Here is a 26,355-nt window from a genome sequence, read left to right on the forward strand (position 1 = left end):
TTTTTTAAGTTTAAAAGTTTTTTAAGTTAACTGTGTGAGGAATAAATTGTCATAATCATAAAGTGATTGGAAGTAATTAAGTACCTTTGATGAAGTCTTTACCAAATATGGTAAAAACTTATGTATGGTGTATTTCCACCATAACTTTTACAAATAGACGATACATGTTATGCAGTGAATTCAAATGTGCACAGTTAACAGTACATAAAAGCAGCAAAGATGGCTTCAAGATAAAGTAAATTATCTTTCACATTAAGTGTTAAATACATCTGCTACTTCACCCTTCCCGCCTTCATTTTGGTTTTATGTTTCACTTATTTGCAGCCGAGTTCACTGAATTGTTTTAAAGGTTTCCTTCACTTATTTTAGTTAATATAGTAGTTATGAGGTGAGATACTTAATAGCCTGTGAATATGGCTGTTTAATGTACTGAGGAACTTGTAAAGTCTTAAAAAACTTTTCAAGGGACATGAAAAGGGAAGATAGGGAAAGTCTTGTTTGTGTTTCTGCCGAGTTACTTTAATGTGTAAAATCTGAGGTGTTTAGAGCTTTTTGCAAACTAAGAATCGAAAGTCAGAATCTGTCTTCTGTGCTTTGTGAAGTTAAACTCTCACAGTTGCCCCCAACTTTATGGAAGTGCAGTAATAGATCCACACAGTTCCACAGTAGAAGTGTTGTAATGACCTGTTTGTTTGTCCAAACAGAGAAGAAAGAAGAGTGTGTGTATGAAGTGTGTTTGCCCCCGGAGGAGTCATCTGTGAAGGAGACCGAGAGTGAAGAGAATATAATAAAGAAAAAAGGAGTCGGTGCGATGGTCAAAATCTTCCACTTCATCATGAAACAAAGCTACATCGGTGCTCTCATATCCATGATGGTGAGCAATGTTGAAAGTCAGTGCTTAGTTTTGCTTAATAATATGAATGAAATTTTAAAAATATACATCTTACTTACTTTGTCGTTCCTACTTGTTCTCTTAAAATGCGCTTGCTGTTTATATGAACAGATTAATTTGACATTCAAGCTTTATATCCAGAGAGTAGCAGGCCCAAACCCACAAACCTGGTGGAAAAATGTCGTTTGCAAAACACTCCTGCCTGCTCGATCAACATCAATGCCCTTGAGCAAGGCACTGAACTTCTTTATGCTCCAGTGGAACTACTGGCTGGCTAGCAGTAGGAAACTGTGGCTTTACTGGGCAGCGTCTATGGTTGCATGTGTGGCAGAATGCAACCAAAAATGAGCATCTGTTCTCAGTTTAGACATTCCTGGAGTAATTAATTTTTTTTTTCTTTTACAGAAATACAAGTAGCGCTACTGTTTGTTAAATTGTTGTCATGTCACGACAGCATATGTTGCTCCAAAATATCAGCGTACTTGTCAGAGCTAATGGCGCCTTCACAGAACTGCAAGTTAGCGTTCCCAAAGGCACTGACGCAACTCCAAACGTTGCTGGTAACAATCTGTCCTTTGCTCTGGAGTGCACAGCCTGATTTTACTAAAAGAGACCAGAAATATTGATTTGTCTAACCACACTGCAAGTTACCACTATGTGACAGTCCATCGCACCGAGCCTGAGAAGCGGACAGCTGTGTTTTGCACGATGACATTTGCAAATTTTAGCCTAACTGGCACTGGCACTTCTGTTATATCGCCTATAGATAAAGATTTGTGATGTAGCACAGACAGATTGTGTCTTTGATCTCTATGTAAATAAATTCCTTCAGAATCCTGAATTCCTGAAATCATTGAATTATGTTTTTCACTACGAAAAATTAATTATTCAAAAGTCTTCCTACTTTTCTTTGAAGAATATTGTTTAAAAACCTTTTTCTCATTCATTCATGGGAAAATGTCAGTGCTGAAAGGACTAAATGCTGCTTTTATAACAAATCATAGTTACCATCTTCTAAATACATCAGCAGTCTCAAGTTGCATAGTTACCATACTTTTTGTTTTGTTGCCATTACTGTTTTTTTTAAATTTGCGTTATTTATTTTAATCAGTTAGTTTAGCAATAAATTTGTTCAAATACCTGTTAAATAATTTAAATGTTACTGTTTTTATTGTTATTTAACAGTAAGTTAACAATCTGTAATTCTAAACTTGACACATGCTGATACACCAGTGCAAATCTCAATTTTTGGGAAGCCATAGACAAGATCGTTGCAAAATTTTTACCAAAATGTTTGAGCATTAAATTGAAAATCAAAAAAGTTATTGATGCTGTTGCTTCATTACTTTGTCATATTATGCATTATAACAAACGTACACATTTTTAGTCATCTGTGTTTGGATCTCAGTCGTCTTTGCGGGTCTGAATAGTAGAAACTGATTTATATTTAAAAATAAAATTAAGCCAAAGTAACGAATCATTGATGTATTAATTCTGTCAGAAGTGAAAAACGGTTTGATGATCATCTGGAAATCTGCTTCTCTTTGTGTTTGTGTATATATGTGTGTTTGTGCGTGTGGTTTCTGCGCCAACGCACTATTTCCGAGCAGTGGTCATATTTGGCCTTCCTTAGTCATTCATGACTGCAGCATTTGTTGTAAATTTTTCTCTCCAATTTGTTTGTCTCCAGGCGTGGAGCATCACATACGTCAGCTGGCTGACGTTCGTCTTCCTCATCTGGTCCTGCCTGCTGTGGATGGTCCGTGATCGGAGGCGCTACGCCATGCTGTCGTCTCCCTTCATGGTGGCCTACGGCAACCTGCTGATAGTTCTGCAGTACATTTGGACTTTTCCGGACATGGATTACAGCAAAGTCAAAGGCTTCTTTGTTGAGAAGAAAAACCCATTCCACTCACTTTCATCTAAGGTTTGGGAGTTCACATTAGCCAAACAACTAAACCTGACATTTAGCTTGACAGCCTGCAATCTTGACCACGTAATATGGTTTAATATGTGCAGGGATTTAACATGTACTCTGCATATGCTGCACCAAGCTTTATTTTTTAAGATTCTGAAACAATCTCGCTAACAAATTGTGTCTCTCCACTACTCGGTTAATAATATAAGACAGTGTAGTTATGCAATGTGCTCCTGAAGAAGGTCAGGTTTTAGTGTTTTGACATGTGTTGGAATAACTCTAAGGCGTTCAGGTTTCCAGCTACTGTACTTGACCTGATTATGTCTGGAATGAGATTTTATGATTTTATGCAACACACAAACTTGGAATTACCGTAACGTATTTTTAAAATTACTCACATTTCTGTTGTAGTGCAGAGCGTATGTGTTTATTAATTTAAAGAGTGAAGATGCATTGCACTGTATTTCACACCTGGGTGAAAAATGATGGCTAATGATGTTTATTTAAAGAGTCGATGCAGACAAATTTAGACAATCCAAGTATAGTTTACAAACTCATGTCTGATTTACTACATGCAGTATACAGAATATCCTCTTGTGTTATTTTGACCATCAGTATTTTTGGTCCCACACAGTTAAAGTAAACTCTGTGTGATTTGTTGTTTCATCTTTTTGTTTTTTTTGCTCCTCGTCTTTTTTAAAAAGGTCCTTTGTATGCTGACCTTCTGGTTACTGCTGAGACAGACGCTTACAGAGAGACAAGAAAAACAAAAGGAAGACAGCACTGGTCTCTTAGACGTTCATGTAGAGGATCAGAAGAAGCAGGGTAAGCTCTATGCTATTATTTTGTTGTCTTACAGTACGTAAAGAGTTTATAAACAGGTTATAGGCATGACCTATGTTACAATAAACTTAAACTTATTTTAAAAAATGCTTAGGAAATATACAAACTTTGTTAACAACAATGAAAAACATGAACAAATATCTCTTACAAGTATTAGAATTAGCACATAATGGCATTGGAAAACTTATGATAGAGACTTTTAACACTGATCAGCAATGTCACTGGAGATCTTGGGTGGGCCCAAAGAATTTTAAAGAAGAAGAAAATATGCCTTTATTCATTCATTAGAAATGAAAATCCAGAAACAAATATGGTCTACTAGACTGGAAAATGCAAAACTGCTTTTACAGAGGAAGAGGAGTCTGAGGAGGGAGGGGAACAGGACCTCATGCACGTCCTTGGTAACATGGTGATGGCTCTGATGGTCAAATATTGGATCTACATCTGCGGTAGCATGTTCTTCATCGTCACCTTTGAGGGACGTATCGTCATGTACAAGATCATCTACATGATGATGTTCCTCTCCTGTGTGGCGCTATACCAGGTACGCACCGAAAGCACGCCAAGTGATTGACAATAAACATGCTGACGTTTCTATTTGAGATGTACAAGTGCATCCCAAAAAAATGGAATATTGTGATACATTTATTTATTTTTTGTTTTTTGTAATTTAATTCAAAAGGTGAACAATGACAGTGTGTATTCATAGCACGTAAGGTGAAATATTTCAAGCCTTTAATATTAAAATTTTTATGATTACGGCTTTAAAAATTCAGAAATTCAGTATCTTAAATTATTAGAATACGAAATTTCAAGTTTGAGTAAATGACTATCCAAAAAGTTAATATCTTGGTCTACTACGGTAGAGGCAGCCTAGATCATGTGGAAGCTAACTTGACAGTTTTCCATATGGGTCTTCGACGCCCTTCTTAATGGAAAGTTGACTGGAAGATAAAGGTGTGACAAGAAAAGGTGCTCAAGGCGCAAGGATGTTTGTGCAGACATCAGAAGCATCTTACTTGGGTTAAGGAGAGGAAGAAATGGACTGGTCGTCTGGTTACGTTCAGATGAAAGTACATTTCTCATCATGTTTTCAATTTCCACTCTTCCCCTACTCGTAAACAAAACTCTGAGACACTTAAACTCCTCCATCTTCAAGGTCACAGCAGCGTTGACAAAACATCAGTATTTGGGGAATAAGGATCAGTAATGACTTTTAAATGTTTTTGGCATTTATTAAACAACCATGAGACACATAATTCACAACAAAGGATTAATATAAACTGTAAAGTGAAATGTATTGTCATTGTATTTGATGGAAATGATGCAGTTTAACATTCTTCCAATTTAGGGAATGTAATTGATTTTCATTCTGCTAAAAGGTCAATGGACTAAAGATATAAAACCATAATACATATGCATTTAACAGGGGGAAAATATACAAGGCCAAGCATACTAACAGTGCTTATTATAAAGAATTGCCTTCTGTTTATGTGTATAAACACATATTTATTATTAACATTTGGGGAATATGTGGGATGTTTAAAATCGTGATCTGTATAATTGTTTTCGAAGCCTTCCAAATGTGGCGACCTGTGAAATAAGGATATTTAATGTTTTGTTATAATTTTTGGAGTATATATTTAAAGTGTAGATATGAATATGATGCCATAAACGTCCCAAATTCAATTTCCCAAACACAGAATTTGCTGTCATTTGTTAAGTGAGTTCATAAAGTATGTGCTTTCCAGGTTCGTAGCACATTTTGTATTCCTAACTCCCAGCAACAGCCAGAGGCAGACTGAGAAGTCACATAAATCCAGATGTCCTCTTCTAATTCTTGTCATGAAGGTGCACTACGAGTGGTGGCGAAGGATCCTGAAGTACTTCTGGATGTCGGTGGTTATGTACACCATGCTGGTTCTTACAGTTGTCTACACCTTCCAGTTTCCCGAGTCAATACACACCTGGGGTAACATGACAGGCCTGGATAAAAAAGGGTGAGCGCCACTGAGCAACTGCCGGTCTGAGCGGCAGGATACTGATTCACTGCCTACGTTTCCCAGAGAGGCACAGCTTATGGCTTAGTCATCAAACCAACTGTTTGTCTTGAGCTTTTTTGTTTTGTTTTGTTTATTTTAGTAGCTTTGCCCTGCTAGCGTAGCAAAGCATATGTATAGTGGCTTTAGTTGGGGATGGAGGAGAATTTTAGAACTGAATTCACAGATGTCTTATTTTCTTTGATTTCTTTTAAGTAGATATATAGGTAGATATTCATGATGTTACCTAAAAAATCTATTACAAATTGTAGTAGTTCAGTTCTAGTAAAACTACTTTAGTATGTATCTGTTCTTCCAATTTATAGAGCATAGTTGCCTCACAGCTCTTGAAGATGAACCTGCATATTTTAGTAATGAAAAAAGCTACAGGAAAGACTGAAACTATTGTTTCTTGTTTAAAGAAATATACCTACACACTACCTCAAGTAGTATACTTAGTTATGTTAATATACTCAGCCATACAAATATAATCAACTATAGTTGATATGTGGTTGTTAAAAGCCAATAAACAGAAAATGATATTGTTACAGTGTGCCTGATTAGTCGTGACAGCTGTGTCCAGGGGCACTATGATATTAAACTGTTTTTCTGTAACATACCATTGTAGTGGTTGTATATATATGTGTTATATATATACATATACATATATATATATATATATATATATATATACATATATATATATATATATATATATACATATATATACATATATATATATACATATATATACACATATATATATATATACATATATATACACATTTATGTGAGAATTTCTTTACATTTTCACGCAAACGGAATAAAGTCTTTTGGTTTAAGGTCATACTGTAGATTGCTATGATGTCACAATAAACCCCCAACATATAATTATTACAAAATGTTATATAAACACCTGGTAGTATTAGATGATGAATAGATTAGATTTTATCTACAGAGTCAATATTCAGCTTCGCTGTGCTCAGTCTTCCAAACTTCAGCAGTTCTTCACACAGTAACCTTGGGAGTGATTTAAGCTTAATCTCACAGTTTTCTGTTTCTTTTGAAATGTTTGTGAATGCAGTCTGGAAGCCCTGGGCTTGAAGCAGTTCGAGCTGGGCGAGCTGTTCATCAGGATTTTCATTCCCACGTCCTTCTTGCTGGCGTGTATTCTCCACCTGCACTATTTCCATGACCGCTTTCTCCAGCTCACTGACCTCCAGGCTGTAGTGGCTAAAGAAGAGAGCACTATCTACAGGTGAGACACATGCTGCTTTTTTTCAATTCATACTTATAACAACAGTAAAATGATGGGAAGTTGTTTAGATATAGAAATGGTAGAAAATTTGGTTTTATGGGGTTATCGTGATTCAGAATCATTGTAAGTACATTTTCTTTGCTTTGAAACTAAGTGTCTTTTCTCCTTGTAACTTGGAAGCTTTTGGTTTGCTGTAGAGCCCGACCGACACCAATACCGATATTTGGTGATCTAAAAATCCGAAATATCGGTCAGTATTTTGCTTTGTTTCATGCACACAAACAGATTTCCCTAACATTTATTATGTGTAGTTTTTTAGATAGTGCAGAATAAAAATAAACTTGTTTTATTGTGGATTAATTGTGGAGAATAGTGCCCTCTGTTGCACTCATAACATCGCTGAAGGGTGTTTCCCCTTTTTCCTCTTTGCTTTTTTAAATTTTCATTTATCAGCCAGTAAATGAAAATGATATGCTTGATATATCGGAAAATATTGGCCCATGCGGTCATGCAGTAATGCAGTATATTGGTCATCCGATATATCAGTCAGTCTTTAGTTTGCTGTGCCGCCCCACCCCGACTTCTGCTTGTTACATTTTGTACTTCACAACTCCAGTGCAAATTGATTAGTAGATAATTATTGCAATAAATGTCCACTACTCACGAAGTATGCATGTAAAACCCAGTTCATCCGCTTTTATGTCACACCTTGTTATACGGCCGCTGTAACCTCATCGGTCATTGCGTGCTGTGTCGTGCAGCTGTGTGTCATAACATGCACATTTCACAGTCTGCGGCATGGGTCATTTAACTTTAGCGTTGTTTTTGTGGATTTTGTTGTTCTGCTACCACTTGCTCAGCTCTTCTTCCCTCTGCTTCTCTCCGTCACCTGCTGCTTTCTATCTTCTCCACCTGTTTCACTCACAGCCACGCCAAAGTCAATGGGCGTGTCTATTTAATCATGAATAGGTGGGTATTTGCTCGCTTTCTGTAGCATCAATCACCATCCCATGTCACCTCTGAATCTTAGCATTTTCTTCCTTTTGCAATACATCCTCAGCACCCACAGTGACTTACCCCGTTACCTTGTTTTTGATGGTATTTTATTGAGAATCTGAAATATCTTGCACCTGAAGATCAAGTATTTTTCATGACATGACTGGTTTTCTTTTTTGGGGTTTTGGGGTTTCTTTATTTTGCCTGTAGCCTCTCTTATTTGGATTTTCTATGTTTTGTTTTTTAATAAAAAATGTTCTACTTCTGACAGGCAACAAACTTACTCATGCATGTTTAAAACTGCAAAAAGTTCTTGCTCCCCTCCACTAGCTTTACACTGATCCACACCCTGATCTATGCACTGAACCCCAGAAAATTACCCCCTTCCTATAAAAGCTCGCCTCACCCAAACCACTGGAGTCCTGCAGCCAGTTTTCGTGCATTTTAAAATGACGTTTCAGTCTGTTTTTGTGTCAGTTTCTCTTCTCACTGTTTATGATGACTTCTGTGTAACTATATTGTTCTGAGCAGCATCAAAGAAAAAATTCCCACTCCACAGAGCAAGTAAGTGTGACTACCAAACACCAAAATGCTCGTCTTGACATGCAGCCAGTCCGTGCAAGCCAAACCTGAACCTTGACATGGCTCCATTATTGCCTGAAAAGACATTGAAGGATTAAAGCCTCCCCTTAATTGTTTATCTGCTGCTCAAAGATCAGACACCATGAATACAATATGAATATTTTAAAGAATGCAGCAGGAATGTGCACTGCTTTTAGTTTGAAATGCCTGATGAAACACTGCTCTGTTGTTCAGTTAGCAGAACGAGCAGATTCCCATCCTGCATCGGAGTCATTTGACAGTCATCTTCACCTTGTGTATAATTTTTCAAGTATTTATATACTTATGAGGACAGAATACCTTAGAAAATAATAAAAGGGATTTCTTTTGTTTTTTTGTTTTTAGGGATTTGGTTTTTGTTCACTGTGCTGATGTCTTGGTCGAGTTTAAGATCAGATGCAGATAAATTTATGGAATATTAGGACGAAAAACTTACGAGGAACACCTCTTCTTATCTTACAATAATGATCGTAGCATATCCCTGTAGATATGTCTGTATGTATCCCGTCGCCTCCTTTTTAAACAGTTATCATAACTATTTATTAATAATCTTCAAATGTACATATATGACCCAATGGTCACCAAAATTTGTATCCACTAAATACCAACTATGAAGATTTTTATCACAAGAAATGCTGGTTGGATTGTATCGATAAAGGATTGAGAATTAAATTTTTTTTTTTTATATCTCTACTACCAAACAGTTTCTAGTCTTTTTTTTTGTTTATAATTTTGTTTATTTTTATATATTTCTTTTGGGTTTTATATGTCTTCACTTCCCATTTGTCCTTTACCTAAAGGAAATATGGGTAAAAACATTATCAAATCTAGGAGTGTATTCATGCTCGAACCAATAATGCCTTTATTGGAAGTTTTGAATTTAGTTGCCACATGATCCACAATTACAATTTACAGCATATAATATGACGTTTTTTTAATGGATTATTTGGACATAAAAACAGACCAGCAACAGCAGTGAGTGCTGGCATGAAGATAGCAAGTGGAAATAAAAACAAAAAAAGACACATTAGTCCTGAACCTGTACAAACACAACCATTACTGCTGTCCTGTCAGGTTCACACCATTCACACTCTGTGGTTAACACACAAAATATGGAAATTGTACAGTTCCATAACAACATGATAAATAATAAAATGTTTAACAACAACAGGAGCAATCATATTTAAAATCCGTAAGTCACAGAAGGTCCTCATATGTATATTAATACAGATCTGTGCCCAGGGTTGCGTGTTCGTGTGTGTTTTTGTGTAATAACTTCTGCCGTGTCTTCAGACTGGTGGACCCAGATGGCAGCCTGCCAGACCTCAGCATGCTCAGTGCCAGCTCGGTGGACGCGATGCTTCTCAGAGAGGAATGTGAAACACATGTAAAGCAGAACATGCAGGAGGGTTGGGATACGGAGAAAGAGAAGGAGCAGGCCCTGGTGGTGGTGATGGATGACACTGACATGACTAATGAGAAGCCCGGGAGCTTGTCTGACCCACGGCAGTCCAGCACAGAGGAGAGCCAACAGTGCAGTGCGAAGACTGAGCCGGAGCCGAGCACAGAGCAGAGCTCAGGTACTGAGCAGCACGGCGGGTCCATGACCTTAAATGTGATTTCAAAAATACTGTGAAATATTTCACTTGATCTAATTCATTTTTGTCTAATCAAGCATAACATTCAACTACTAAAATATTTTTTCTGTATAGAAACACTAATAAACATTTAGAATTTATTATCTTAAATTTTTTTTATATAAAACGATTAATTTAGAAGTTCATGGTTAACGACAACAATTATGCTTTAGTATTAAAAATACAATTTTGATTAAAGAGCAAATTCATACTGGTGGATTAACCATTACAGAAAAGAAAAATGATTTTTGGTAATCACCAATCCTGTTAAATTAGGGCACCTTACATTGGCTGATGGTCTAATAAACTATTGCATTGTGGGTGAAAGCTTTAAAGTTTTTGGAAATATCTAAGTCAGACATTAATCAAGCGTAAACATTCAGCCACCGAAACAAATTTTTCTATTCAAGAATGAAAGTAAATAATTTTAATTTCACATCTTAATCAAAATAAAACTCTGTTTGTATGTCAGTAAATTAGAAATTTGATTTAAAACTGCAATAATTATGTTTTAGCATTAGTTTCCACATAAACTTTAATGTCAAAACTGTGTTTGTGACGGAACATTTCTGTCAAAGCAGCATGTTTCTTTTTTTATAAAAGGAAATGGCACATTAATATCATGCTGATTGCAAGTAGCTGTCATAGACATACGCGCGATGGTAATAAAAACCTAGCCAGCGCACGAGTCATGCATCATGCATTTAGTGCTAAGCCTCTAGTTTTTCAGTTTGCTCTCAAGTTCATTGTGGTCTTTAAAGGTCAAAGCTCTGTGCTGCCGCCCTGGTATCTTCTGCCTGCGCTCACACCAGCCAGCCACTGCTGCAGAATTTGTAAAAGCGGTTGTACTGCAGGTTTTTTGTTTTCAGCCGATTTATCTTGCATTACGACACAGCACATAGCTCAAGCGCCTGCTTTTACCCTCCTGCTAAGGCCGACCAAAGCTGCATTACTAGCATATTTACACAGACAGTCTTGAATGAAAATGTTGTTTGCATGCACAGAAAATAAAATGGGTGATAAAACACAACCCTGCGGCCCTGCAGGGCCTCTTAGTTTATAATGAGTTGTGGGCTGTACGAGGTATATTCTCTCAGAGTTTCTTAGCCAAACAATGGGGCCTCTATTAAAGCCTGAGATAATATGGATTTTGTAAACGTATACACGCTCTACCACAATATAGTGGTTTTTATGGGAATATGAAACAAATTATAAAGTCCTGTTTCTCAGCTAAATAAAACAGCAGTTTGGAATTTGCTTGTTAATACATTTTTTAAGCTCATTCTCATCAAACTTCACAACTTTAATATTGGAAAAAATGATGTTAACAATCCTGTAGCAGCTTCAGAATTAATATGAAACACATGTTTGCTACCATAAAGTAACCAAAAAATTGAAATTACATTTCTTGAATTTAGTTTCTAATAGTTTACTCTTCGTCTGTAAACAGACTAATGAAGTGGAGGAGTAATTGTTTTAGGCTTAATTAAATATTTACAGCAAGGTATTAGTGAGTAAAAGCACTATTTTCTTTACTTTTTTACTTTGATATCAAACATTCTTTAAATTTGTTAGATTAATATGCATTATTAGCTTCATATTAATCTAACATGAATCTGTATTGATTGATTTATTTTTAATCAATAGAGGGGATGACTCTAAAAATACCACGGCTGCATCAATTACATATATATATAAAGGGCTATAAAGAAGGAACTGTATATCTGCCTTTCATTTCTGAATGAACTGTAGAAAATTACAAACATGTGGAATGGCAGCTAACGTTGTCCTGAAGTGAAGCTTGTGCAATCTCCCAGCTTAAGTTGACAAACTTGCAGGTGAAAAATAGAAGTAACAGGGATATTAGTTTTTAAACACTTTCCGTTTGCACCTCTTCAGTCTTGTCACTTTCCCATTTAAACGTGTCTGGTTTTTGTCTCTTTTTCCTCAGACCTGAAGAATAAATGGCACCTTGTGGTTGACCGTCTGACAGTGCTCTTCCTCAAGTTCCTGGAGTATTTCCACAAACTGCAGTTGTTCATTTGGTGGTTACTGGAGATCCATATCATCAAGATCGTTTCCTGCTACGTTGTCATGGTTGCTATCAAAGAGGTATGAAAGCTGAAGAATTGACTTACTTTTGTACCTGCAGCAAGACAAACTTAAACCTGCCTGAAAGTCATATTTTATTTTATTTGGTCAGCTTTCATATCAAACACCACAGGTGGTAATGTGTTTCCCTTCCTGTTGGTGCTAAAACTGAGTACTGTTTATAACTGCTTTTACTTGGGTCCCATCTTCTCTTTCCTGCCTTTGTTAGCACTCCGCAGTATATCCTGGAGAGGCGCTGCTATTTTAGTGTGATTACTTCTCAGATACACAAATAAAGCTGATGTCGTTCAGCACTAATCTAAATTGAACTGTTTACTATATCGCATACAAACCAAATAATAGTGTGGGGGATTCTGGAGAATTGTAACAGCTTCTACACTTTGGAGATGTAAAGAAGAGTCTGAGATTTTTTGAGTTTACACATGAACTATGAAGTTTAACTTGGATAACCATACCAGTCTTATGAAAACTCATTTGACAGTCTTTACAGTCATAGTAAAAAGATAAGCTAAAAAATAGTGTCATTATTAATTTAACAAAAGTTAATCCAAAATAAAAAACCGTGTATTAAAACAGTACACCCCATTATTCGGTAGCTTAGAGAGCCTCCTGAATAACTTAAAGTACAGTAATCATTTTCTATCTGGCTTCATCAGCTTCCCACGTCATTGTGGAGGAATTTTAGCCCACTCATAGGAATTCATGTAGGTCAGGTTTTTACTGGGTCACTGCTTTTTAGATTAGTTTTTGATAAATAAATGATGACACAGTATAGTGTCAGTGTCAGGGCTGGGTATCGATCGGTTTCTTTTATCGATTCGATTCCAATTCCCAAGGTCCCAATTTTGACTGAGACAGTCAGAAATATTATAATTCTGATAAATTATCAGTACATATGCTTATTTTTATATCTATGTATACAAAGCTGACACTTGTGAGACTTAATAAGAGGTGGGAGCATCACAGCAGATGTCTTTGTGTCGAAGTAACTGAAAAATATGAAGGAGATTTTCCTGGCCTGACTTTTTATATCAAATAAATTATTCTGCAAGTAGATCAAAAACGGAAGAAAACCATGAATCAACATATGAACATTACCTGATGCTGCTGAAGTGAAACAGAGCAATGTTAAAGAGGTTTTATTGGAGACACAGCTAAGTTTACATTTCTTCGGTATTGAACAGCAGAAATGAGCCTTTCTTGTCGGAGGCGAAACAGCGAGCGACAACGCTGTGCACAATTGTGTTGGCAGCAAAAGTAAGAGGGAATTAATGACGATGTTTATCAAACATGAAGCGTAGTTTTGATCTTCTTTTGCTGCTGGTTCAGTGAATTTTTCAATCATCACTGATTTACACCTGTTTTCTTTTCAGTGTACAGTGTGTGTGTGTGTGTGTGTGTGTGTGTATTGTTAAAAATTTATAGCCGTAGCTGTCGAAAAGAGGTATGAATGACAAAGTTTTTTTGTCCTCATCACATCTATTGTCTTTTGTCCAGGTGTCTTTGTTCAACTATGTGTTCCTTGCATCCTGGGCGTTTGCACTGCCGTACAGCCAGTACCGGCCCCTTGCCTCTAGTGTTTGCACTGTCTGGACGTGTGTCATCATTGTATGTAAAATGTTGTACCAGCTGGACTTAATAGATCCCAGCAAGTACTCCAAGAACTGCACTTTGGTAAATATTAATGCTTCTCAACCAAAGTTGTATAGAATACATGCTGTTCTTTAGCATTGTCCCTATTATCCTTAATTAAAGCCAGATTTTTTGTAGATTCTCTTGATTTTGATTGATGTGCGCCTGCTTTATGTCATGATTTTTGTTGGCATTGGGCATAAAAACTCTGGAATAAAATGTTTGCATTCCAGAAGAGACAAAAAGCCTTACTGCTAGTTTCCAAGATTTGAATTAAAGTACCATGGTTCTTTGAAGCTCCATATTTTTTATTCTTGGATTCTTCTAGTAAAGCTTTGGATGATTTACAGATCAAATAAGCCTTGTTTATCGTATACTCACCTTAGATGAGCTACTCACTTCATCCATTCCAGGAGATCTGAAACAACAAGTTGTTTTAGATCCTCTGCCTTTGAGCTAGGTGTCTTCCCATTGTCTGACCCTTATAAAAAGAAAGTTTAAATTACAGGTTGGTGGGACTTCTATGGTTACAACCAAAGCAGTGTGTCTGAAATGACCAAAATAGGCTATATCTGCTCTCTCTGACATCATTCAGAGCCAAGGGTAGAAAAAGTCTTTCTTAAAATTAGCGTTTGAGCAGCCTGAAATTTTGCCTCATAGCGACTTACTCTTACGGAACTCGATATTTGAAACTTTGACCATGTTTGATGAAAACATAATTCCTACTTTAGGCCTAGTTTTTAATTCTACTAGACTGGAAAACTGACCCATTGTGTTTTTGTCCACAGTTATGCAGAAACTCAACAAATAAGAGTTTAATGTTACCAGAATCTTTGTTGTATGACGGAAGAGTGGATCCAGCCAACTGGGTGGGCCTCAGGAAGTATGACGACCTGCTGGGCTACCTGAGGGTAAGGTCGAAATGAACCACAGTTCTTTTATCGTTGTTATACACTGCCTATTAGACTCTTTATTCTTTATTATTTATAGAGCAATTATGAATTTAGAACTACCGTGTTTACAGGAAAATTGTAATGCGTTTTTTTTTTTTAATTATTATTAACTTTTATGTCAGCAGTAATCTCTATTTCATGTTTAATTCATGCAGATTTGGGTAATTCAGTCAAACATGAGATGTTTAACACATCACCAACCTAGTGCTATTTGGCTGTTTAAAGTCAGTATTTAATTTGAAATAATATCAAAATTCCACAAAATGCAGTCAACTGAAAAAAGAACAAATAAATATTCCACTGCAATACATTCCTAAGAAAACAGTCTGTGTAATTATTTTTCTTTACTTTCCTGTGTCACCTGCCGAGTGTCACTCTGTTTCACCCACACCTCCAAATCTCTGTACAGGGAAGGAGGTGATCTGTGTTTTATTCAGTGAGATGAACACAAGACTTTTGGATTTTTAAAATAAACAAAATGTATAAAAAATGTATTTAAAAAAAGCTAATATTGAGTGATAACAGTTCATAGCAAAGGTTTTCAACTACAGGCTGTCACAGACAGCAGGTCTGGTGCTTAACTGTAATTCAACGGGTTGTAGAGCTCACCTTTGTACGGAAGTCTTATGTAGATGATGAGTTATATGTTTGACAGTTAGGAGGAATATTTGTAAGATTCTTTTGTGAGTATCTTTCCCCATCCCCTGGACCTTTTAGGGGAACTTAATACTTGTGAGATCTCAGACTCTGAATACTTAGAATTTCTGTTTTATTTAGTTAGCAGTGGTTTTCATATTGAAACATCTCATTATGTGTTTGTTGGCATAATGAAAAGCCAGACTGGGATTCAGATCATCCCTCTGTGTGGTTTCATCTCCACTGTCTAAGAGCAAAAGGGAATTTCTTATTAGATTTTCTTTGTAATTGTTTCAATGTGCAGTACTGAAATCAGTTACTAGGGATACAGCAAATCACATCTTGATTGCAGTCTTGTAAGTCGGGTTTGTGTTTTTGTTTTCTTCACACTTTTAGTAGTTTAATGTAATTCACTTGACCTTGTGAAAATATGAAGTGCCAATCAAATGTTGCCAATAACTGGAACTATTCTGCAGTTTTTGTCCTTTAAATGAGTAAAACCAGCAATGTTAAAGTTGCTCTCTGGATGCTCCCCAACCCGTCGTCTGTAATCCTCAGCCCATTTAATCACATTTAAATATTTTTTAAAACACAGTTTATAAAAACTAAGCATTTTGGGGAAATTTCTCTTCCGACCATCTGAGCAGAACAACTTCTGGATGCTGGCTCTGTTAGCATTGGAGGTAACCATCTACCGCCATCAGAAATACTTCAGACTGAGGAACAAATTGTCACCTCCCGCTGCCAGGATTATCTTTCATGACATCACACGACAGCACCTGGACATCAACATTGTCTGCTTCATCAAATACTTCATCAACTATTTCTTCTACAAGTTTGGACTTGAGGTAGGTGGCATAATGAAGTAGAAATAGTTAAATTGGGGCGATCGTGACTCAAGAGTTGGGTGTTCGTCTTGTAATCGGAAGGTTGCCGGTTCGAGCCCCAGCTCGGACAGTCTCGGTCGTGGTGTCCTTGGGCAAGACACTTCACCCACCACCTACTGGTGATGGCCAGAGGGGCCAATGGTGCGATATAGCAGCCTCACTTCTGTCAGTCTGCCCCAGGGCAGCTGTGGCTACAACTGTAGCTTGCCTCCACCAGTGTGTGAATGTGAGAGTGAATGAATAATGGAATTGTACAGTGCTTTGAGGTTCTCGAAAAGCGCTCTATAAATGCAACCCATTATTAAAATGTGTACTGTGCTACACTGCTTCATGTACACTCCTCTTGTGTTTCCCTTAGACTTGCCTGCTGTTGGTCGTCAACGTCATAGGGCAGCGTATGGACTTCTATGCCATGCTTCATGCGTTTGCCTTAATAGCGGTGCTGTACAGACGTAGAAGGAAAGCCATTGCTGAGATTTGGCCCAAGTACTGCTGCTTTCTGGCATGCATGCTTACTGTTCAGTACTTCGTCTGCATCGGGATCCCACCTGCAGCCTGTAAAGGTTTGTGTAATCAAATGTGCCAGATTGCACTCACAATAACCAGACACTTGGTGAGTCAAAAGCTGATTAATTTCCTCGTAGAAGCCATTCTTAACAATGTGTCTGGTCCAGATAACTGACTGATTCTCCAAGATGCTTATCTATCTCATCACCATATCACCATGGTGAAGTAGGTGAGCAAAATTTTTCAGGCACCAGGAAGACAGGAAATTTTTACTGTGCAGATTTGTCTTTGCTTGTATTCAGGAGTTAAAGTGGAATTTGTGAAGTAGTGAAGTGTGGGGAAGAGAATCACTTAGAAATTTGAAGTAGATTTGTTTTCTTTGCATACACGCTGTGATCAGATAACATTTTCTGCTGCTGCTCTGAGAATTACTGCTGTTTGTGGATTTAGGAATCCAACTGAACTCAACAAGAATAAACAAACTTTACATGAGCTATAAAGCTTAAAAACTGTATAAAGATCATATAAAGTTTATACGCTGATGAGTGAATCTAATCAGGATCATCAGCTTATTTTAAATTGATACACTAAACCTAATGTAACCTAGCACCGACAATGAGCACCACAGTGTAATGCAGTTACCCTGCATTAAACTGTAAAAATGTCTATTATTTTCATGCAAACTGTAAAACAAAACCATAGCGAGTTGGTATATTTTTATTTTATTACTGAGTAAGTCTCTCCATCCCATCAGCTGGAAGCAATGCCAGGCTGCAGCACAAAAAGAAATAAATAAATAAACAAACTCCCTCTGTAGAATAACACGTTACCATCGGATTTAATTACTCATTAAATGAAGGGTATGTAATGATTTAAATAATGTAAGTTAAAAGTCAGTTCATTACTGTTTCAGAGATAAATTAAGGCTGTTTTTCATGTAATTACAAAAATTGTCCACACGTAAAAGGTGTTCTCTTCATGTTTATGATGCACTTTTTTTTCTTTTTTTAATCCGTTAACACGTCATGGCTCCGTTCTTTTGCGGTTCTTCAAAGCGAAGCGTGATATTTTTATGATGTTCTTACACATGTCTGATGATAATGTTTTCTTTTCAGGTTATCCCTGGACAGAAAATGACAACGTGGTCAAGTGGCTCTATATTCCAGATTTCCGCAGCAGGCCCAATCCTTTATTCCTCATCTGTGAGTTTTATAGTTAAAGTGAAAATTTCTTTGAAGAATAAATGAAAATCCTTCATTAGAAGTTAGAAGCATGCATGTAAATCTTCATGCGATTAATCATATTAGTGGATTATTCTTACTAATATATTAGTATATCAGAAGCATTTTGTTATTACAATAGTTCGTAGTTTAAACTCCAACATGACATAATTTTGTGTTAAAATTATAATGTATAAAGTAACTAGTAAATAAAGCACTCAAACACATCTAGTGGTGTTTAAAAAAGTGCAAACAAACTTTCGACTTCGACCGTCTGTCTGCAGTCTCTAAATAACTAAGCTAACTTTTAAAATTTGAGACTTGAATACAGTAAAGGAAATGTACCGTCACAGGCAAAATCAAATAATTGTTTTATCTTATGAAGATTTAACACTGATTCCACAAATAGAAACGCTTTCATCTCCTCTTCTCTTTTAGATGACTTCATGTTGCTCCTCTGCGCCTCCCTCCAGAGGCAGGTCTTTGACGATGAGAACAAGGCAGCTGTCCGCCTCATGGCCGGTGACAATGTAGAGATCTGCAGAGACCTGGATGCAGCTTCCTTCAGCGTCCACAACCCTGTGCCCGACTTTATCCACTGCAGGTACCACAGATAACACTCCAAATTAGATATACTTTCATTTTGCTTTCAGTAAGAACTGCTGCAGTAGTACTTACTGAAAGTAGTATGCCTTAAAATGTTCTGTACATGTAGCTGAGGCAGAGAATTGTGGCCAGAAAACATGCTGTATTGTATACTACAAAATGCAGCTAAGTGCTGGTGCAACTCTTAGTATTGTTTTGATACATTTATTTCAACATACTGTGTATTAGGACATTTTTTTGCCATGTCAGTTAGTGTGGCAGCACTGGTGCTGGATCCTTGATTCAAAGCTTTGTTCACTACAGTGGTTGGCCTTGTGGCCTTGTATATTTCTATTAGTCCTACATGGATAAAGTGTATTGCTGTATGTACCTTTTTAAATGATTTCCAGTTTCTGAAATATATTTTACATTAGATTCTCTTTTCATCATTTTGTGGCTATTGCGTGGCTCAGCCGCCATTAAGACAGAGGTCAACATGCTGAAATGGAAAGGAAGTGAAGTAGCCAGTCTAATTGATGCTTAATGATGTTGGGTGCCTATCTATGATGTCAGATACAAAACTGAAATGTGCTCCACACAAGTGGAGCTGTTAAAAGCTAAGTATATGTATTTAAAGCTTTTTGAAAGTATTTTACAGTCAAAAATTGGTTTTAGAAATGTATAACAGGCTTCAACATTAAAGAAAAACCCATTTGGTTATTTTAGTATCCATTATTTATTTCTACTCAGGACCTTCTGTCTTTGTCCCTTATTTCCTTTCTGTCTCCCTGTTGTCTCTATCTTTATAAAGCCTAATATATATCTCTCAGCTAAACATTAAACTCAAATTGCTTGTAGTGAATAGTCCAGCACAACAAATGTGTACTTGCAGTTATGTATGTACATGTGTGTGATTGACGGATTAATTGTAATTATTTCTTTAATGCATTTTCAGTGTTTTTTTTCCATGTCTCCAATTCTCTTTGCTTTTTTGTGTGTGACCCACTCTCGTGACATCTCAAGTTGGTTCTTGTTTTACTTTGTTACCTTGTTTGTCTCACTCTGCAATTATTGCCCCAGAAGTATATGACTTAAGACAACTTTGGAATTACTAAATTATGGATACTAAACAATCTGCAGATTGAAGTTTTCACATTCCCATTGCAATAACACAATTGCATCTCTTACAGCACTGATTTTCAGACTTTTTCTGGCATGTCCTGCTTCACAAGCTGACAAAATAGATCAACAAACAGGCTGAACACCCCCCTTTTCCTCCATTTGCGTTGTCAGAGGTGTGCTCTGAAGAAAACTGTTGTTGTGCTTGGCTGCAAACTGTGTAACTGCCGAAATCTTAAGTGGGATGGTGCTGAATAAGAACGTTCTCAGTCAGCAAATACTTTATCCCAGAAAATAAAGGTAAGAAAAAAATGACAGCTGAGAGGTTTAGTGAGGGATGTTATTAAATACATGCTGTATACATAATTTAGAAACTCGCCTGATCTGGATACTGACTTTGCACATAAAGAGTGAACGCAGGATGTTGAGGGGAAGAGGGCGCGAGTTAAAAAGACAGCAAGAGCATCCTGACCTGTCCACACTCATTGATTATGTGCTCTTCAGATTCCACTGTTTTGGTGTGCAAAGTGGACAAGTCTTTTATTAACGCACTCTGTGTCCATCAACAAGCACTAGTAGTGCAAGAGAGAGAGCTGTACAGCCCGTCTGTCCATGCCACAGCAGCTCTGCACTTATTCCATCGTTTCCCTCCAGAATCGAATTACGGATACGGGGTGGGGGGAGAAATCCATAATCCACAAAAACACTCTGTCCGTCACTCCCCGACTCAGACGCTTTTTCCTTGTACTCTAACTCAATAAATAGCTTTTAAGTATGGAAAAGGTATTTTCTCCCCCTGATGAAGAAGGACACTCACTCAGCTGTTCCGGCCCTTCAACGCATCGTCCCATCCAAACCCACTTCATCAGAGCTGCTTTCTAAAGAGTTGAAGCTGTTACTGTGGCCCCATGTATCTGAAATTAATGCACGCTACATCTCATGTTTCCACTCTGCGCATCATATCGTCAGCCTTTCACATGGAGCCATAGACATGCGCCTAGCATGTTAGAGATGCGCAAGACATGCAGCAGTGTACCTGTGCTGAGCGAAAGGATCGGGTTACAGCTCTCATTCCTATTCATTGATCAGATTCTAAGTGACATTAAGTGATACCCTAATTGTGAATGATGAGCAGATAATTCTCTTTTGACTTTTGCTATGTGGTAAACATGTACCCTAACCTGTAATAGCAGCTAGCTGGGGTCCATGGGGATTAAAATCAGCTTATCAACTACATCCACCTCCCTCATTGCTTTTTCATGACAGCAACAGGCCTTGTGTAAATATACGTCTTACTCTATGGATTTATTTGAGAATTAAAGTGCTCAAATAAGTCCACACAAGATGACATTGTGAGACATGATTGAAAATTGTTGAAAAACGCTAGTTGTTGAACACAGAGTAACGACTGTTTTGCTAATTACATTTAATTGCCCAGGATTTTATTTTTTAACTTTTTTTCCAAGCAGAATTCTAATGATTTCAGAATATAAATAAAAGCAGTCCAAGACTTTATATGCCCACCTGCACTGAAAATGAGTTCCAAAACAACTATGAATCGAGTCCCTGGATCTAGAAAAATATATGCAACTAGATTAATTTGGGAGGTTCAATATTATGTCACTCAGTCTCAAAGGGAGAGACCAGCTACTCTTTGGAGAAAGCTCATTTCTGCTGTTTGTATCTATGACAGCTTCACTCTTTATGCTCATCATCAGCAAGTAGTGTGATCCCCTCTATAGCTGGAGCAAGATGGGACCCACTACCTCAGTCTAGCAATCCAGAGGCATCACCCCAGGTCTCTATGCGACGTTGCAGAGGCATGTCAACCAAGACGGCTGTTTTTGGGGTCATTGTCCACATGCTCGACCCAATTTCAGCCAACCATTAGCTGGTGGACAGAGTCAGTTTTCTAATTATAATGTTATAAACATTTAACATGCTAAAGCTCTTGTTATATAAATAATAATGACACTGTGATATGTCATGTGTTGCTGTTCATTTGAGGTTGTATTTGCCTAATGTTAGAACCTGATAGTCACCAGATGAAAGAGGATGCACTTTCATTTTCACATGACTCCATGTTGGGATGTCATATTTGATCTCTCTGTTTATTTATTTATTTATTTATCTTTGCGTGGTTAGGAATTTTCATTCACATTTGGAGCTGCCACTGTGCTGCTTTTGAAAGGATCCTTATTCTCAAAACTACCAGACACTTGTTTGTCTTTTCATTTACAAAAACTGTTTTTCTCTATTTCTAGGTCCTACCTGGACATGCTAAAAGTGATCATGTTCAGCTACCTTTTCTGGTTTGTCCTCACTATCATCTTCATCACTGGAACCACACGTATCAGCGTCTTCTGTATGGGTTACTTGGTGGCCTGCTTCTACTTCCTGCTCTTTGGTGGAGACCTGTTGCTGAAGCCAATCAGAAAGATCCTCCACTACTGGGACTTCCTGATTGCCTACAACATCTTTGTGATTACTATGAAAAACATTTTATCTGTAAGTAATCTATGACAAACTGATTATAATACCATTATCATCATCTATATATTCAACATAAAAAGAGATAAACTGCTGAGATTTGAAAACATTATCTGCATAGTATTTACAAAGCAATACAAATGTGAAGTTTTAACTGATACGTTGACAGTTAAAATGCAATATTTATAGTGTGTAATAAAGCAACATTGTTTTTAGATCCTGGCTTGTGGGTACATCAACCAACTGCTACAGGACCACTGCTGGTTAATCCAGGTGTTCAGTCTGGCATGCACCATCAAGGGCTACGACATAAATACAAGTAAGCAGAGGGTGAATTGACTCAAATTTCTACTTTCATTACTAAAACATTGCTTTAACTTTCATGAACAACTTGCAGGTATAATCCTATAACTTAGTTAATAATCATTTAAAAAACCCAAGTCCCATCCAAGCCTCCACGGATGGCACTTGTTTGTCCAACACATCCCAAAAATACTGCATTGGATTGAGATGTGGGAATTTTGGAAGCCAAGTCAAAACCTTAAACTTGTTGTGCTCATCAATCCATTCCTGAACCATTTTTTTGCTTCATGGTAGGGTGAATTATCCTGCTGAAACAGGTTTCCATGAAAGGGTGTACACGGTCGGCATTTTTCCCACTTCTAACAAATTAACTTTGATGTCACTTGCTCCCTGATGTAGCTCACCCACTAACAGGTGCCATGACGAGGAGATAATCAGTGTTAATCACGCCACCTGTCAGTTGTCGTAATGTTGTGCCTGATTAATAAATATGGCTGTGTTGTATGTGAATTCCAGATGCTAAGGATATTTGTGAGGTGCCAAGCAATGAGGCCGGCATCATCTGGGACAGTATCTGCTTTGCTTTCCTGCTCTTGCAGAGACGAGTCTTCATGAGTTACTACTTTCTACATGTGGTGGCAGATATCAGAGCATCACAGATCCTCGCTTCCAGGTATTTAACTGAGTGAGACAGCTACATGGAGTCAATTTCATTAGAAATACAGGTTTGATTTATTCAAGACCAATGCTCGTGTATTAAAATTTCTTCTCAAAGCATTAACTTTTCTACCTGACAAATACAGGCGTACCAAACAAAATGTTTTCCTAATGTCTTTCTGTGTTTTTCAGAGGTGCAGAGCTTTTCCAAGCAACTATAGTGAAGGCAGTGAGAGCCAGACTGGAGGAGGAGCGCAAGTCCGTGGAGCAGCTGAAGAGACAGTGAGACTCCAAACATTTAACCTTCCTCTGATGAAATGATGTGTCTGTGATGCCACTGTCTTTTGAGCCAACGCTGAATGGAAAAGTGATTATTTTCCTAAGACACGTAACTGCTCTGCAGTTGTCTGCACAAGAAAAAAGCAAAACCAGTGACAAGTGAAGGATTTTTATTTTTAATCATGAAATTTAATTTTCTTTTAATTTTCTTTAAATTAAATCAGAATTTCTACCCAGTAGTTGCTATAATTAGCTGCTTTTCTTTCCTCTTATCTGAAATCTATCCTTACATTCCTTGAAAAAAATGTAATTATACTACTTCCTGCCTTGCTTCATCGTGGCACTTGGGTGCAAATATATACCAACTGGTCATTTTACTAGATACACCTGTTCGTTAACTCAACAGTAACGGAATTACTCCACATTATAATTAAGGTATGCAGAAGAACATCTCAGAATGCATAACAGGTCAAATTTTGAAGCGACTTGGTTACAGAAGGCCAAATGTGGTGCCACTTTGGGAAGCTAAGAACAGGAAACTGAGGTTATAATTTGCCCAGGCTCACCAAAATTGGATGACAGAAGGTTGGAGAAACATCTTCATTTCTGCTGTGATGAATTGTCTCGGGGGCCTCTATGCACAGCTTGCACCTGGGGTCTTGTCTGGTGTGATAGATCCCATTCTCTAATGAACTTGTACCTAGAGCTTGTTCCTGTGTTTCCATGATTTGTGCCTTTATGTTGTCTTTCAGTCGGGTTTTTTCCAGCCATTGGTGGGCTTTTTCTATATCAGTTACTTCTTCTCTCTGTTGGTGGTACATGCGTTGCAGTTTTTCTTGTGAGCGCTTCTTGGTTCCCATTTGCCTGTGGGATTCCAAGGTACTTGTAGCTGTCTTTGATGCCTTCAATCAGAATCAGAATCTTACTTTGTGGTAGTACAATCCCCTATGTTCTAGCTCCCTTCCCTCTCTTTGTTACTTGTTAACCATCTGGCTCAGCAGGTTCAAGCCTATGAACCCCCTCAGCAGCTCAGATCCCGTTGGACTTCCAGATACAGATGGACAAACTGGTGATAGCTAACCAACCGGACATAGATGAAGAAGGTTGCAGTGATATATGTAGCTACACCAAATGATAGCAACATCAGAAAGAAGGAACACAAAAAGCTTGAGAAATATCAAGAGCTGAGAGAGGAGGCAGAGTAGATGTGGAAGGTGAGGGTGTCAGTCGGAGCACTCGGGGTAATGATGAAAAGCGTGTCTTGCAGTGCAACATAGCGACTCAAATATGTGTGTTTAATTCGTTTTATATGAGAATTAAGTTTAGTTGAGTGACTTTAGCGGCACCAGGTCTTTTATTGTTTTTGCCGACAATACATAAATGCAAAATATCACTAAACACTGAGTTAAACTAAAACACAGTTATGTCTGTTTCATGATTTTGAGCGTCTTTTATTAGGCCCCCTCTAATTTATCTCACAGCGAGGTAAACATGATGCAGAAAAACTTGACTCAAAGTGTGTCCTGGCTCAGTTTCATCATTGTTTCCCAGAAACCTGCTCTACTTCATCAAGCCAATGTATTTCCACCACTCATAGTAACTCAGGGGTTACTCACCAGCTCTGATGATGTCCACTCGCCCTGTCTAATGAGCACTCCATTGTTACGTAACGTACAGTAATTTCCACATGAAGCCCGGAGGTGTTTATGGTCAGTCTGTTACGCTGTTCCTCTGTGTCGATTCTTTGTGTCTCGTCACCTTCTCTTTGATCTAATCAGGATGGAGCGCATTAAGTTGAGGCAGCAAAAGTTTAAGCGGGGCAAGGAGAAGATGCTGAGCCTGGCTCAACATTCTGGAGATGGACAGACGATAGTCCCGCCCGAAGAGGATGATGATGATGGTATGACAAAGCCTGCTGGGTGTAGAAATACTATGAGTTTTGGTATTACTCAAGGAGGGTGGGCGTTCATGATCGTTCATAAGAAGAACAGAATGTCTATAATAGTGTCATTTCTATTAGCATTGGAACTAAATAAAAAGCTTCACATACTAGATTTGTGTCTTGAAGTTTACAGAACTGAATTTCTTATTAAATGTTGCACTGATGTATTTGTGAAATTTTAGGAGCACAGCCAACGAAAGCCAAGACCAAAAAAAAGCAGTGGTGGAGGCCGTGGGTTGACCATGCTTCCAGTAGGTTGACCCCCCCAAAACCTCTTTTTTCTCTTCCTCCACTCTGATTGGCCCTTGTGTCCTTGACCAGAACGCTGAGGATTCCCATACTGCCCATGGGCTCTAAAGGCAACATCATATAGTATCTGCCTTCTCCCTCCGGACTTTAATCTTTTTCTGTCTCTATTTAAGGATCCCCGTTACCTGTAGCTCTTGCGTAACTTTACAAAGCAAGTGTGGCGAGACTCTTAGGTTTATAAAAGCGTACCAGTCTCAGCAAGAGTGCAGCACGGGGTTGCCTTAAATAGAAGCAATGAAGAAAGGGAAAATGACTAACGTCTGGAGGTTTTATACTTGACGTTGTTTAAAACATAAACTTCATCGCTGGTCTCACCTAAAGAGCCTACAGTAGAGAATCACTCCATTGCAAAATATTTTCAAGCAAAGAAATGAAGCTGACAAGCCTTCATTCTCAGTACTGGAATAAAGGCTGAAGGTTTAGTTCATTCTTTGCCTGCAGACATGATCACCAAACAGGCATTACCTAGGAGAAAATAGAACAGCAATCAGACCAGTGATTAAATATGTAAAATTATGGC

At 37.7% G+C, this 26,355-nt stretch overlaps 1 protein-coding gene across 8 annotated transcripts in view; it reads left to right on the forward strand.

Moving 5' to 3' along the window:
* Window positions 1–26,355, forward strand: part of LOC102293462 (piezo-type mechanosensitive ion channel component 2) — an 89,912-nt gene that overhangs the window by 39,487 nt on the left and 24,070 nt on the right. For 6 of the 8 annotated variants that reach the window (XM_042222009.1, XM_042222013.1, XM_042222010.1 and 3 more), the window contains 22 exons: window positions 705–874; window positions 2,583–2,819; window positions 3,515–3,635; window positions 4,004–4,197; window positions 5,505–5,653; window positions 6,777–6,950; window positions 7,878–7,919; window positions 8,478–8,510; window positions 9,861–10,147; window positions 12,156–12,316; window positions 13,814–13,990; window positions 14,737–14,859; window positions 16,185–16,385; window positions 16,783–16,987; window positions 18,047–18,133; window positions 18,590–18,755; window positions 22,120–22,363; window positions 22,562–22,664; window positions 23,165–23,321; window positions 23,498–23,587; window positions 25,363–25,484; window positions 25,709–25,777. In XM_042222009.1, the coding sequence (XP_042077943.1) occupies window positions 705–874; window positions 2,583–2,819; window positions 3,515–3,635; window positions 4,004–4,197; window positions 5,505–5,653; window positions 6,777–6,950; window positions 7,878–7,919; window positions 8,478–8,510; window positions 9,861–10,147; window positions 12,156–12,316; window positions 13,814–13,990; window positions 14,737–14,859; window positions 16,185–16,385; window positions 16,783–16,987; window positions 18,047–18,133; window positions 18,590–18,755; window positions 22,120–22,363; window positions 22,562–22,664; window positions 23,165–23,321; window positions 23,498–23,587; window positions 25,363–25,484; window positions 25,709–25,777 (3,312 nt within the window). The remainder of the gene's footprint in view (window positions 1–704; window positions 875–2,582; window positions 2,820–3,514; window positions 3,636–4,003; window positions 4,198–5,504; window positions 5,654–6,776; window positions 6,951–7,877; window positions 7,920–8,477; window positions 8,511–9,860; window positions 10,148–12,155; window positions 12,317–13,813; window positions 13,991–14,736; window positions 14,860–16,184; window positions 16,386–16,782; window positions 16,988–18,046; window positions 18,134–18,589; window positions 18,756–22,119; window positions 22,364–22,561; window positions 22,665–23,164; window positions 23,322–23,497; window positions 23,588–25,362; window positions 25,485–25,708; window positions 25,778–26,355) is intronic. The other 2 variants (XM_005924582.2, XM_005924585.2) reach the window with 1 other exon arrangement.

The sequence above is a fragment of the Haplochromis burtoni genome, unplaced genomic scaffold, assembly GCF_018398535.1.
Source record: "Haplochromis burtoni strain Fernald_Lab_line unplaced genomic scaffold, NCSU_Asbu1 Contig_78, whole genome shotgun sequence".
Taxonomy (NCBI): Eukaryota; Metazoa; Chordata; class Actinopteri; order Cichliformes; family Cichlidae; genus Haplochromis; species Haplochromis burtoni.